General features: G+C 37.5%; 1 protein-coding gene across 2 annotated transcripts in view; it reads right to left on the bottom strand.

Annotated features, from left to right (window-relative positions):
• Window positions 1-12,714, bottom strand: part of PLXDC2 (plexin domain containing 2) — a 3,345,655-nt gene extending 3,332,941 nt beyond the window's left edge. For both annotated transcript variants that reach the window (XM_044064643.1, XM_044064642.1), the window contains exon 1: window positions 11,514-12,714. In XM_044064643.1, the coding sequence (XP_043920578.1) occupies window positions 11,514-11,625 (112 nt within the window). In that variant the 5' untranslated portion in view covers window positions 11,626-12,714. The remainder of the gene's footprint in view (window positions 1-11,513) is intronic.
• Between the last annotated feature and the right edge of the window lie 1,986 nt (window positions 12,715-14,700).

The raw sequence follows: 14,700 nt of genomic DNA, 5'->3' as shown, positions 1-14,700 counted from the left end.
TGTATAGCACAGTAACAGTATATGATTTTATCATAAATGAGTGAAGGAAAAACAGGTATAATGTGATATTATGACAAGGTGATCCTCTTAGATTCCCCCATCCCAATGTTTCAAGAGTCTGTACAAACATCACAGATTATATAATATGATTCTCATCAGTAACTAAAACTGTAGAAATATTACATTTGCAATGTATTCATTAAAAGCATCTGCATGCTGAAAAACAGAATGACATTCATGCTATACATGTAATATGATGTATAATTTGTCGTGAGAGTGATTTACATAATGCCAGCATCATACAGCATCACTGTCTAATTGTTTTTTTTTCTTTAACTTCTCATTTGTACTGATTAATTCCTTAAGGGCACTAAATGATTTCATGGACTACCTACATAGAAAGGAAGAAAGGAATGTGATCTAATTATGTCACCAACGCACTTCTCCGTATTACATGCATACGTTACATTGTGCTGATAGTTATGTGAAGAAATAAGGTCATTAAAATCCGAAATGCAACATCAAGAAGATAAAAAAGCATACCCAGCATTGTCAAAGATTAATGAGTGATGGTCATAAACTTACCTCAAAATTGTCATGATTCTGACTTTTTTTCAACTCTCACATGGATCTCAATGAAAAAATATATATCCAGACTCACCCCTTACTTACAACTACCACCTCATAAAGTGAACTATGCATGTTTGGTCAAAATACACTGCAATTTTTCAACAGAAATATTAGCAGCACTCAATATCATATCAATAAAAGTAAACTCCTGCATTGCTGCCATTAAGTCCAACACAGGTTCTCTCTGTCTTTAAGCGCTTGACATTTTAATGCAGAACAAGGGTTAAACTACAGTGATATAAGCAAAGAATATTAGTTCTGCTAAGCAGCTTGCTGATATGCTCTGTAGGGAAGAAAACAGTCCCTTGGATAACTTCAAGAAATTAAAATTACAGTGGTTGACAACAACAAATAACCCAGACTAAGGACAGTAGAAATGAAAACTAGACGGAAACACTTGACAACAGCTAAAGGTGGATCTGAATGGTTTCTGCCTGCAGCACATCCAAAAGGAGTCAGTAGTAAACAGAATAAAGGTACAGGGAAAATAAAGTTCTCAGATGTCCAGATAAACTAAGTCCTATGAAGCCCCTGGGCAAAAATCTTTGGGGTATTCCAAGTTGTGAAAGATACCTGGGGAAGACATTATATTTAGTGATGATCCTAACAAGGAATTTACTCCCCAATGCCAATGCCACCTCTACAACAAAATCCCCTGCAAGGTGAACAGAGTGATAGCCTAGCACCCTTCAAGTTAAACATGGATGATCGGATGGGCGCCCATATATTTACACTGGAAATGGCTTATTTTTACTTTTTTGAGACAGGGGATATAACAAAATGCTTGCTACTGGTAAGTTGTAAACTGTCGTCTGACTCAATTGCCTTGTGTTTCCTGTGATCCTATGGAAAAATATTTTTGTACTGTGCATATGCATTGTCAGTCAACATTGTATGCAAAGTTTTCACAGATTTTTATATGCTGTTCTATCGACTGATTTTGAGTAATGATTAATTACTGTATATTTATATGCATAGTACCTGACTGGATTAGAATGCTTATCTGGTGGACTGCATCTGTTATTTAAAGAGCCACTTGCTATAGAAAAGATACATTTTTTGTGTTATTTTGTTCTCTAAGTCTGCCTTTTCATTTGTTATTTTATGTTTCAGTTTGTTAATTAAAAAAGTATAAACCTTAGCCTAAGGCTTAATGCGAAACATTAAAAAGTATACATTATGATGAACTTCCTTTGTAAAATTAAATATTTACCTGATAAACCCTTTAAACATGCAAGACATTTCACAGCACATTGAAGAAATAACACTCTTAAAAATCCAGACATATCTACCCCCCCAAAACATATAAATGAAACAAAGTCTAATAAAAAACTTTAAAAAGTTGGAACACATTTAGGAAATAAAGAGCAGAACTGAAACTTCAGACATGTAGAAAAGAAGTAAGTGCAACACAAAATCAGTAAACATAAAGGTTGGAAACCTTTTATTATACAAGCAAACATTTTCTAAAGAACCATTCTTACCAACCACATCCTCTAAAACTGTGCAATCACACCAGACCCAAGCAGAATGTAATATCCCCATATTAATACAGGCACTCAAACTAGACAACCAAGCAGCTGTTGTCTAAGCATGGACTGCAGAGTCATCCGGTGGCCATCTTGAACTGTAAAGCCACTCTCTTCTAACTGACTCAAGGCAAAAAAATAATCATTGCTCAGTACCACAATACAGCAACATGGCTACTCAGGCACTAAACTGGAAACACATTCCCATATGCATTTATTCATTAAATAAAGGTTAAAAATACTAGCCCCATTAAAAAGTTCTAAAAGTTGAATCAAATAATAATAATAATAATAGGTATAAACCGCATCAAGCAATGGCCAGCTGTGAAATCACAATTAAAAAAAAGAAAAAAATGCCCCTTCTAAATAAACCGCATTCCCAGCCAAACACACACACGCATGTACATAAAATCAGAGGTTCACTATTATTTTATTGATTACACACCCACTCTATACACTATAATCTATAATGTATGATTATGTTATGAATGGTAGAAAAACTAGAAAGAGAGAATCACAAATTACCGAATGACTCATAACAGTGAATCACAAAACATTGAACACTGCTCTCCCACCAATAACAGCCTTTTAATCAGTAAACAACAGCTAAAAAATGAAATCAAGTGTCATTTTGGTAGTGATACTATTAGGGAAAGAGTTTTTAGTAATGTAATGTGTAGGGTTAAGGGCTGGATGACAGTTAAGGTTAGCACACATGAACAAGGGTGTCTTCACTCCCCCCACACCATCTTACTCATATGTGCTAACCCTATCTGTAACATTACATTACTAAAATCCCTTTATTTAACAGTACCACTACACAAAAGAAAAGGACACAGAATGCAAACAACACAAAACATGCACAACACTGACACTATCGCCTTACCGAACCCTTCACTTACATATTCACAGCAGCTGCTATAATGCAGTCTTCTGCATCCTCATAAAAACGCGTTTTTCTTTCAGTCATTTTCCTCCATGCTCTTGCATACCTACATTCCACATGTGATTCACTGAAATGAGACTTCACTGATTTGTGTATTTTCTCTTTTTTGGCACCCAGCAAACTCTTTCTACGAAACATGAGTCCAACTTTTGAGTTAAAACCATAATACATATATATGGGTGTTGGACACCCCATCAAATGTACATTATGCCAACACTCAGGAGATAGACGTCATAATGTGTAATTCACAAATACTGGCACATACTGAACATGCTCTGGGGATTACCCTGGTGTGGACTAAACCAACAAGTGTTTTTTTCAGGGGGTAAGCACCCATGCACCCCGCACCCCCTGTTAATTATATATGCTAACTCCAAAACTGCACAATCCATGGGGAAGGGGGATATTCCCCTTCTTAGGGACTGTTGATCTTGCACACCTGCTGACCATCTCTCTATGTCAATCAAATGGTGATGACCAGACAGCTGTCGGCATAGTGAAGGCACAAAATAACAGCAGACTCCTTGATGGTTGTGAAACTATATCTTAAAACAAATGTCTTATCTTTCAGTAACATTTTTATTAAGAATTTAAAAGCTGGTACAGCTGATAAAAAAGTTAACAGTTTAAAATTTACCAACTTTTTGTTTGCAAGATCACACAACACTGGAGATCAGGGAGTTAGTCCTTTTTCCATCATAACATGATCTCAGAGTTTGTATCTATAATTAGCAGGTGGTGAAAGGATGGTTTCCCACCGTCAAAAACATTTTTTTAATATTTTTTTTTATTATGTATGGATTGAGCATTTTTTATAGATTAAATTAAAATTAACAAAAATTAAACCTCTAATGTCAAACTTCCTTAACACAGACTAGCAAGGTGAACTACATGAATGTGTGAGTATATGCCAAAACAAGTAATTTTTTTACAAAAGTATTGTAAAACTCAGATAAATTTACCCTCTGTCATACACAAATACATTTAATCTTTAGTACCACATATCTATACATGACGGTACAACTGACAGCAGCTATCCTTAACAGTGCAGTATTTCTAGAGTCTAAATGCAAAATGACAGCAAAATGTATAGCTGTCGACTAGTCAAGGCTATTATTCATAAGGCTTGAAACGTCCTTCAAGAGCATGTTAACTGAGGACTATTCTAAAGAATGATGCGCCATACCAATTAACCACTTAAAGAGGTAACGAGCGAGAATGGCTTGCTGCAACATGATGCATCCGCCACCAAACAAGAGTGTGGATATAAATCTGACAATAAAAATGGAGAATTTGGTGCATAATGGTAAAGAAATGTCCCTAGATCTGATTAAAACACTTAGTGCCCCTCGCAGTTTAGATTAATTCTCAAACAGTACACTATTTTGATCTATTATGACATGTAGTTTATAACAAAGTAGATCTAAAGGAAGCAATATGACAACAGTAAGCAAATAATTCATGGTGCTATGCCAGCAGAAATCATACCTCCATAAAATAGTAATAAATTAGATAAAACTGGCTCACTATGAACAAAAAAAGTTTTTATTTCTCACTGAAGAATATACCATAGGTATGATCCTGTCATTTGCTTCATGATTCACTGAGCTTATTATCCAGGATCTTACAGAAACCCCAGCTGCAGCTGCTGTAATAAAAATGGAGAATTTGGTGCATAATGGTAAAGAAATGTACCTAGATCTGATTAAAACACTTAGTGTCCCTCGCAATTTAGATTCATTCTCAAACAGTACACTATTTTGATCTATTATGACATGTAGTTTATAACAAAGTAGATCTAAAGGAAGCAATATGACAACAGTAAGCAAATAATTCATGGTGCTATGCCAGCAGAAATCATACCTCCATAAAATAGTAATAAATTAGATAAAACTGGCTCACTATGAACAAAAAACAAAAAAGTTTTTATTTCTCACTGAAGAATATAGCATATGTATGATCCTGTCGTTTGCTTCATGATTCACTGAGCTTATTATCCAGGATCTTACAGACTTGTTTCAAGGCCTTCGTGACTCCTGCAGCTGCTGTGAAAAAGAAATCATATAGTCATGGAAGTTCAAGAGCCCTCTTCATTTTATGTGATCTTCTTATGCATTCCACATAAAGTGCATAGACAGCCATAGTACTGCTCTACAGATAAGCCTGTCCTATCACTCTCCATGTTGAAACACTCTTGCATTCTATCTTCACAAATCTTGTGATATTCATTGAGTCTCTGAGACACTGTCCCACAATTAGTGCTGCCTGTGATGTCAAAAGGAAGATGACAAACATTCCACATCAGTGTAACAAAAGTTGTCCTTGCCACAATAACCATTTTCAGGTTGTCAGGCTGTTTAACACTCCAAAAGAGAGAGAGAGAGAGAGAGAGAGAACTACTGTTTGCTAGTGTTAAAAATTGTTTATCCTAGTATTCATGAATCTAAACCTGTAAACTACAAAAATATGCATAAGAATACGTCTCCTAATGAGAATAACCCTTACAGACCAGGAGTCATGAAGGCCTTGAAACAAGTCTACACTACTATCAATACAACTATTGTACACAGTGAAGTGACGTATATATTTTTATAACATTTTTAAGCCAAGAACAGTACTACAAATGAAATGTTCTTAAATATCCAATTTCCTGAATAAACTAGAACTACCTTACTGTTACCACCCATATACCAGGTATAATATAGTGCCGATACCAACGTCTGAGTAAAACATGACTATATAGTCATTTATGTGGCAGTTTATCATACAGATTATGCTAAATATAAATGTGGGCAATCAATTTTTTAAAAAGGTGACTAATCTTTGTAATGAAAGGCCTTTTTTGTTGTTCTAGTTAGAAAACAAGGTGCAGGTCATTTAATTTGAATTTTCTGCGTTGTTCCAGTGTAATACACTACATAACTGCGTTTCTGTCTGCTTTTTTAATTTTCCTTGGGTATTCATGCACATGTAAAATGCAACCATACTCTAATCCTAAGTTTTTTTTTCTATACTGATGTTAGTAGGCCCACTGAAACCTCTGTACCAAACAAACTAAAACACACTTTATGACCATTAATAAAGGGAAGTTGGGCCAAATTGCAGCCCATTGTACAGTGATACCATTTAAATTGCAAACACAAAATTTGTAGTGGGAATATAATATTTAGATGAAATGTTCTGCTTCCTCACAATACAAAAAAATCTAAATTAATAAATTTACAATCATGTAAAAGACACCTGCTTTATCACAAAAGTTTGTGCTGGATGAATTAAGAATTCTAAACAGCACTTACATAAAACTGCATCAATAAAGCTAAAGCTTCACATGACTGAGTAGTGAATTAGTTTGCAAATTTGCCCTCTCATATCAATTTAACAGAACAAACTCTGCTGATAGTTAAACACGCCTGTTTAGACTTTGCGCTGCATAAAGCACTAAAAATGATGCTATTACACTGAGTTACTATGCAGAATTTGTGCTGATACAATTACAGCTAGTTACAGGTAGTTACTGTAAAAGTTTGTGTACTGGTGCCACCCATTTCATCAACGTATTTGTTCTGTTCTAACAGCATTAGCCACACTGTTATAAGTAACCTGAGGTGCTTTTTATTGCTGAAAGTTGCAGCATTGTGGCAATCATACTGAAAATTGTGCCATTCTTCTGATTCGTAATGTAGCAAGGCATGTAGTATAATTAAAATGCTTATAGAAATCACTGGAGGCTGCTAAATACAGAATGATCCAGCTGACAGTATATCATGAAATATTGTACAGAAGAAGATATTTTCAGACAGCCAAAGTCAACAATTTTAATTTGTCAAAAAAGGTCAAATGTATAGAAACTGTCAGCATTTAAAAATACAGCAGGACCACAAAACCTAATAATGTTCCTTGAATACTATAACATAAACATCTTATAGACATTTTCTGTTTTTTTTTTTTAATTTTTCTACCCTAACTCTTACCGCAGCAGCCAATTCTAATTCATCCTGAAACAAGTTACAAGTGTTATGTTTAAAGCACATTCTTAAAATGTGTGGTTGCACTACATAGGTTCATAGATTAGTACTAGGCTAACTGCCCTTCTGGGTCATTTTAAGCCTAGCCAATTACCCCATGTGAGAATCAAACCCTGTACCTTGTGTCTGTAAGGCAAACACCTTAACCATTATGCCAAACTCCTACCCCATATCAAAGGAATTACAAAGTAGCTGAATGAGTCAATAACAGCACCTAGTTAGTCCAAGTAAGATTTTTATTTTATTTATTTATTTTACATTTTTTAACCGGGATGGTCCGACTGGACGAGGTCCATTTTCAGCGGAGGCCCGGGGAGAAAAGCTCCACTTAATTAATTACAGAGACAAGCAGTTAGTGAGACTGTGAAACCGTGGCATAATAGCTCAGAGGACAAGGACATTCTTTTAACATATCTCATGACAAAACGGGATTGATTCTCTTCACCAAGATCTAGCTCCAGCAAAAACGCTGTTCGAAGAAATGTTCTTACCCTCCCCATGCTCCAGGAGAGAAATACTCTGCAGGGCCAAATAATTCCAAAATATTCCTTTACAGATGTGTAATTTCATGTTTTAATGTAATGTACTTTGCTTGCAAAGCCTTTCTGTAAACAATACCATCTTGATTCAATCCTTATCCTAGTTATGAGAAAGACTTGCTTGCTTTATGATATCCTAGAGGACAACTTTTCAGTTTTGTCTCCTGCTCTGTGACCCAAGTGTGACATCTTTTCCATTGCTTAATCTGTTGGTTTCTGCCCCTTCACATGCAAGACTATATATTTTTACATTCAGTCTTAGTTGTTCCCATCTAGGCATAGCCGGCCTTAGGCATAGGCCAACTAGTGGGCCACCTAGGGCGCCGCCCTAGCAGGGGCACTTTTCCGGTATTTATTTGGTGTAGGTAGACCAGGATGGTGGCACCAGATGGTGTGGGGGGCACTGTGGAGCCCTTTTGCCTTGGGCACCAGTTGACCTAAGATCGTTCCTGCATATAGGACCTCATTAATTCTCAAGCTTACCTCCAAATAACATTAGTTTTATCATTTGCTATAGTATTATGGTGAATAAGGAAACTTTCATCTAGACTGTGTAATCACTAGTGCAGATATTAAATATACTTCTGTGAGGAACAATCTCTGTGCTATGTTATTGGTTGCCTTCTGCTTCACTATGTAGACCTCTGCTTTGCATCCTAGCAATTAGCTGGTTCCGAATCTAATTAACTCCTCAAGTCCCACTTCTTATCCAAGCAGGTTAAATTGAAAATCTGATTAAAGCCACTGAGTATCTTGCTTCACACTCCCATATATTCAACATAGCAGTTTTCCTGCTTCCTCTTCAGTTGAATTTGAGTAACACATCCCCTCAAATGAGATTATAATTTCTCTCACCCCTTTATATGACACTACACAGTAAATGTCTCAAAAGATTCTGCATACTTCATAATTCCATAACTCACATCTTCTAGTCCAGCTTCTTTGTATTTGTCACTCCACCCCTTATTCCAGAACTGCAAATGAAACCACTGTCCACTCCCTCCCCAATTTTAAGTCCACTCCTGTGTCAGAGTGTTGCACAAACAATGCAGCCAGCACACCTGAATCACTTCCAGAAGCCCCTATAGAAATCCAAGACGTATTCCATTAACTCCCATCATCCCACTGTCCTTCTGGTTGCACTGACATTCTACATATTATTACAACTTCTTATTAGGTCAGACTGGGTCATGACAAAATATTTAAGTATAGTGTTACTTTCCAGCTTGCATTCTGCCAACAATATTCAATCAATAGCAATAATTGTACCCACTCTTGTGCAATCTGTTAAGCACCTTAATCAATGCCTCATTTTTTCATATTTTCTGTGTATAAAAGCCATGCAACTGGAAAATATTTGGTTCCAAATGTTATACAAAAACTAAAAAAAATATTTAATAGTCTACTAGTTCGACATTAAAATATTTTCCTTACAAAAACAGTAACCTCTCCCTTTTTCCCCTTTGCAATACAGCCGAGTATATTTTCTTGAACAAAGTCACAAAATGTATATTTATATACAAGCTCTTGGTATAGCAAACAGGGTGTTTAACTACCTAACCACAGACTGCTCAGAATGCAGCAGAACAAACTTGGCAGAAAATGACAAGTCAAGCATTAAATTACCTTGATTCTTTACTGCGGTTCATGTCCAGTAAAACAAGCAAACTAAACATATTAACAACTGCTTTGTGTTCCGGACATTTTACTAAGTTAGTACTTGTTGCATTAAATCATACTAATGCATATGGTTATACTAGAAGCTGCATGTACTGTGCTCTACTTTGTGAAGAAAAAAAAGATGACGAGACAAACTGTGTCTCTGAAAAAGCTGTAGTGGTCAAAGGTCTGGCAAACCACTGATCTGTGACCAAAGCTAGCCTTGGCAGTTTGTAGTTAGGTCTTACCATCAGGAGTCGCATCAAATAAATGGGAAGAGGCTACTGTCCTCCCTCCTGTTTGGTGACTGTGTTCTAGTCCACCCAGTTACAAACAGACATGCACATATACAAATACAGTAAGGAAGTTCAGGAGTTAGTATTCGATGTCTCTTACAATGAGACAGGGGATTTATACTTCAGTCTAGCCTGTAGCTCACTCAGAATTTTTAGAAGCAAAGAAAGTTTAAACTTACAAACAGTATGATTCTGCACAAACCAACAGAACAAAAAATCATATTTGAAATGCAGACACAAATTTAACTTTTTGCATGCTACTTGTAATTAAATGTATATGTAACCACCAGAGCTGTGGCAGCATTTGATTAATATAGTTTTTTTTTTTAATGAGTGGATACTGGACAGATGAAACACTACTGCCTGTTCATTCGTAATAATATTCCATATAACCAGCAGACTAAAATGATACCGTTTGGTTATTCATTAGTATTATGATAATTCAGAGTAACATGTACTATTTCATTAACTCAATTTGGTGTGGTGGTATTTTAAAGTTACAGACTGTCTTACATGGTCAGAATTCAGACAGAAATAATCGAGGTGCAAGCAAAGGTATTTCCACTGGAAATGCTGCGCTCCCACTCAGGTTCTGTTCATACAGCTGGTATTACAATGTAAAGAAGAAAGTTGTAATACAGCCGGTAATGTTACTCTTTGTGATGGACGTGAGCCTGCTACTTCATTTGTAATAAATGAACAGAATAATGCATAGCAACCTTCTGAAATGATAAAGTTTTCAACCTGATGCTGCCAATTACAAAAGCTGTGCAAAAACTTTTAGAACAATATTATATGAAAGAGTACGTTTTAGTACTGCTTACTCAGACAATGGGAGGGGAAACAGTAATGGTGAAGCCTGAGATTACCGTCAACTTTCTTAAAAAGTCAGCTTCAAAAAACGAGAGGTTCATTGAAACACATAACATTTTGTTCATGGTCCTTTCCATATTCACTTTTCTCGCATTGTTAGTTAACTATTTAAAATATTAATCAGATTTCCTAGCGTTCATTGTTCTACATGAAGCTTTGCCTTCTCTTCAAGGAAATGAAAAGCATATAATGTATAGTTGAGATATAGCGAGAATATAACATTTTAAATGCCATGTTGATAATGATGAAAAAAATGTGCGGTGATCAATCCGTAAACGGGGCTTTCAGTACATAGCAGTAATCATCAAACTACACCTGGAGACCTAGGTTTGATTCTTACTAAATCTAAGGGAATATGACTGAGGAAGTTATCGGTGCCTCTACCACCGACCGTTCAATAACAAAATGTGCTTTAACTGGTTGATAAAGTAATAATAATAATAACCCAAGGGGCAAACAATGGTCACAAGGTGCTCTCCAATGAGATATATGGCGCTAGCGGTTTCATTTCTGAAAGAAACTAAAAACTGTAAGTGTCAGCAGGTCTTGCACAAATCAAAACTCCAATCAGTTGTAAAGAAATGCAGGCGATCGCAACAGACTACGAGCAGTATTCTTCAGAAAGGCACAACTACTTTGCAAACATAAGACAACATGCATGAAATGGTGCAAGTCCAGCTTTGTAATAAAAGACCTGCGGGATAGATGTGAAGACGCTTCTAGTAAGTAGGTCTCTTTGCTTTTTAAATTCCCATCACAGAATACCGGTTTCTGTCTTGCTATTGTAAGACACATACTCTTAAGGATAACCACATTTGCAACTATTCCACACTTTTTCCCCCATCGCATACATGGACTAGCTGACACTAGCAATCTCATGTCTAGAATACACTATTCAATCAAGTTAATGGCACATTACAGCGTTAACCATGCCTGGTACTGTACACTGCAGTACAACAGCTGTGGTGCAAGTGCTAGGAAATACCACACTGCAACAATGGCTAAAAAGTTCTTACCATTATACTGCTGTCCTGTGTGCCCTCCCTGCGTGAGCTGAACCCAATCTGACAGAGCCAAAACATGCAACATCATTCCCCAAACCAGTTCGGGTTTCTTGAACCCCGCCATCGTACAAAATATTCAGTGTAATAAGGTACCGATGAGGCGATGAGAACAATAAAATATCCCAGTGTCAGAAGCACAGGTCTCCTCCTCTTGGCAGAGATCTAATAATGTCATTAAAATTCCCCCATATCAAACTGCTTCTTCCAGTTCATGGATCAACAGGGAGCTTGATCTCAGACTCACAACAAACAGTAACATTCCAGTGACATTCCCAGCTGGTAGTATTTCTCTTCCTAAATGACTTCGGGATGCTTTCACTTTGCTTTTTGCAGAATGCGTGGGATCATCATAACTTTTCCCCAAAGCCAAAGAGCACTGCTTAGGAATAATTTTACTGGGTTACTACCATCTGCATGGTGTGTGTTTTTCTAAAGCAATTCACGCTCACTGTCGGAGTACAGAAAGCATGCCAATGTTTACAGTTTATTAGCTTAAACGGTGGGGTAAAACTTTCCAAATGTCAATAGGTCTCTTTGGCTAAGATTAGGTATTTCACTCGGACCTGCTCAGACTGTAGGCAGCGTCTCCTCCTCCGCCTCCCATGCGAGAGGAACGTCTCCTAATCCAAAGCAAGCGCAGCCTTACAGTTCCTTTCCCAAAAAAAAAAATCCAGACACTGCAACAGCAAATCCAGAGAAAAAATATCAGTCCTCCTTAAACTAAATTCTAACACAAGAAAGTGAATACAGCACCCTTAAATGAAACAGCCCGTCCGCGCTGCCCCCTGACAGCTTCACTTTATGGCAGAAAGCAGTTTCCAAGCTCCTCGTTTTTTCTGTCCCCTGTTTATTTTCCAGCCCCTGCTCTGTAACGTGTCTGAAACCGGAAGCGTTTCATCTCATGCCTCACTGTTAATGAGTTAGCATCCCCCTTTCACAAACTGCAGAGCAGGCTGGACAGGGGTGGAGAGTCGGCTCTGAGCTGAGGATCACCGGTTAAAAATGTAGCACCTTTCAGTAACCTCCACTCCCCAGTTTGGGAAACGGTTTGCATGCGCAGCTGCAGTCAACATTTCAGCTCAGCACTGAGCATGGATAGTTTTCTAGCTGGACCTGCTGCCTGCAAGCATTGCGGACTGCCTGCAAACTAGGACGAGTGATGCTTTCTGCAAATAACACGACTGTGTTGGGGAAGTCACTAGTATTTGATTGGAATTGTCTGTATGCTTAGTACTGCAGGGTGATCGCAGCGTGGAAGTGCTGAACTCTGAATATGCCTTTCAGAACACGAGGACCACCTGAAGTAGGCAGTCTTGTACGGTTTTGCCGTTCATATTAAATGTGCACGGAGGCATCACGTTTTCAATATAAACAGTTTTTTTTGCAGGTGCCAGACGCAGTTCTTCCACAACTTGAAGACATTCATTTCTTCCTCTCCCTGCCCACCCACTCACCCACCCAATCAATCAATAAAATCTTAAGTTTCTTCATTTTTGTATAGTTTTCAGATGATGCAATAGAAAATAGCAAATATTTCTATTGTTTTTAAAACGTTTGCTAATTATCCTAACAAGGGAAAGCCAGAATAAATGAGGAATTATGCATTTAATTATTTTAATTGCCCTTAATCAGTCTATAAAAGTACCAGGATGCCAGTGACATGTCAGGTGATGAAAGCAGGTGCTAAGGTTCCACCTGTCCCTCTTCACTCAGGAGCTCTCCATTTTGGTCATCATATTCTGTCAAGAACAAGAACAATGACAAATGTCATGAAATTTTGAAGAAAAATATTTCTTAAATTTCCTCTAACAGTTCATAAAACAGTTATGTTCTATCTGAAACAACTTAATATGAAACAAAAGAAAATACTCAAATTCTATTTTTGTCACAAAGTGAAATCCCGTTCTTTCGTGGCCCTGGGTTTGGTTTGTTCTACAAAATTTTACATTTCCATATACATACTCATCTCTGGGCATCCCAAAAGATGACAGCACTAGCAGAAGCTGTGGAAACACCACAGGCATTTGAGCCAAACGCACTCAAAAAACACTGTCTCAAAGCCAGAGACTTAGTGCCTTGTAACTTTACTATGAGTTCAAGTAAGCAGTCGTGCGGCGGGAGCAGGAGGGGTTTAGGCTTAAGGAGTGTCAGGGTGATTTTAGGGTTAGGGAGCAGAAAGGGAGTTTTAGATTTATGGAATGGCTAGTGAGTTTTAAGGTTAGGAAGTGGTCAGGTTATTTAGGCGTAGACAGAGGAGTTTGGAGATTTACATTTTGGGAGTAAACCAAGGACGTTTGGGTTGGTGGAGTGGAGGTTTGGTGTAATTATGTGAATAATCAGGTTAGGAATTGGGTAGGAATTTTAGGGCTAGAGTTTAGGTTCTGGTAGGACTTTATAGTTTTATAGGGTTGGGTGAAGGGTGGCCTGCAAGGAAATGAGAAAGTGGGCTACTGGGAATTTAAACACTTGACCAAGTGGCAACAATAGGTGTATTGTGAGTACCTAGAATGTGAGCACCTGTAATAGACTCAGCTGCTGGCTTATGTAGGGTAAAGGTAGATAGTCAAAGGCTGGCATTCTGGGTAATGTTTCCAAAATAAGAGGAAACTGGGTTCAGTGGCCATCCTAGAAATGTATTAAAAGGAGGTTATAACTTGTCTAATAAGTGTTATGTGCGTGTGTATGTGTGTTTATGTGTGCATGCCCATGCGAGCATGTGTGTGTGTGAGAAAGAGAGAGAGAGACAGACAGACAGAACTGGATCACTACTCCAGCAGTACTGGCTGGCAACATTTTTGACTCGTAAAATGAGGTAGGATATAACCATGTACCACCATCCTGGTAGACAATTAGGCTGTATCAAAGTATACCAGTAAGTTACCTGAAAGCAGTACTTTACCCTTGGTGCAGCAGTTCATGTTGTACTACATGGACCATGAATCCCAGGTACAGAACAATAACAGCTGTCAGGTGGAGAATGCACAAAATTGCCCACTATTGTTGGGAGCTTTTCTTAGGGAGTTAGGCATGTCATTCAGCACTAATTCATGATAAATATCTGAGTGGCCGTGTGATTTAATCCTGACTGTTTAGATTTGATATAAAAAATTAATTTTAAGGTAACAAATGTTTTTGCCAG

Source organism: Protopterus annectens, chromosome 3.part0 (genome assembly GCF_019279795.1).
Source record: "Protopterus annectens isolate FY-2018-M chromosome 3.part0, PAN1.0, whole genome shotgun sequence".
Taxonomy (NCBI): domain Eukaryota; kingdom Metazoa; phylum Chordata; order Ceratodontiformes; family Protopteridae; genus Protopterus; species Protopterus annectens.
The sequence above is the reverse complement of the archived record's forward strand: the minus strand, read 5'-3'. Positions and strand labels throughout refer to the sequence as shown.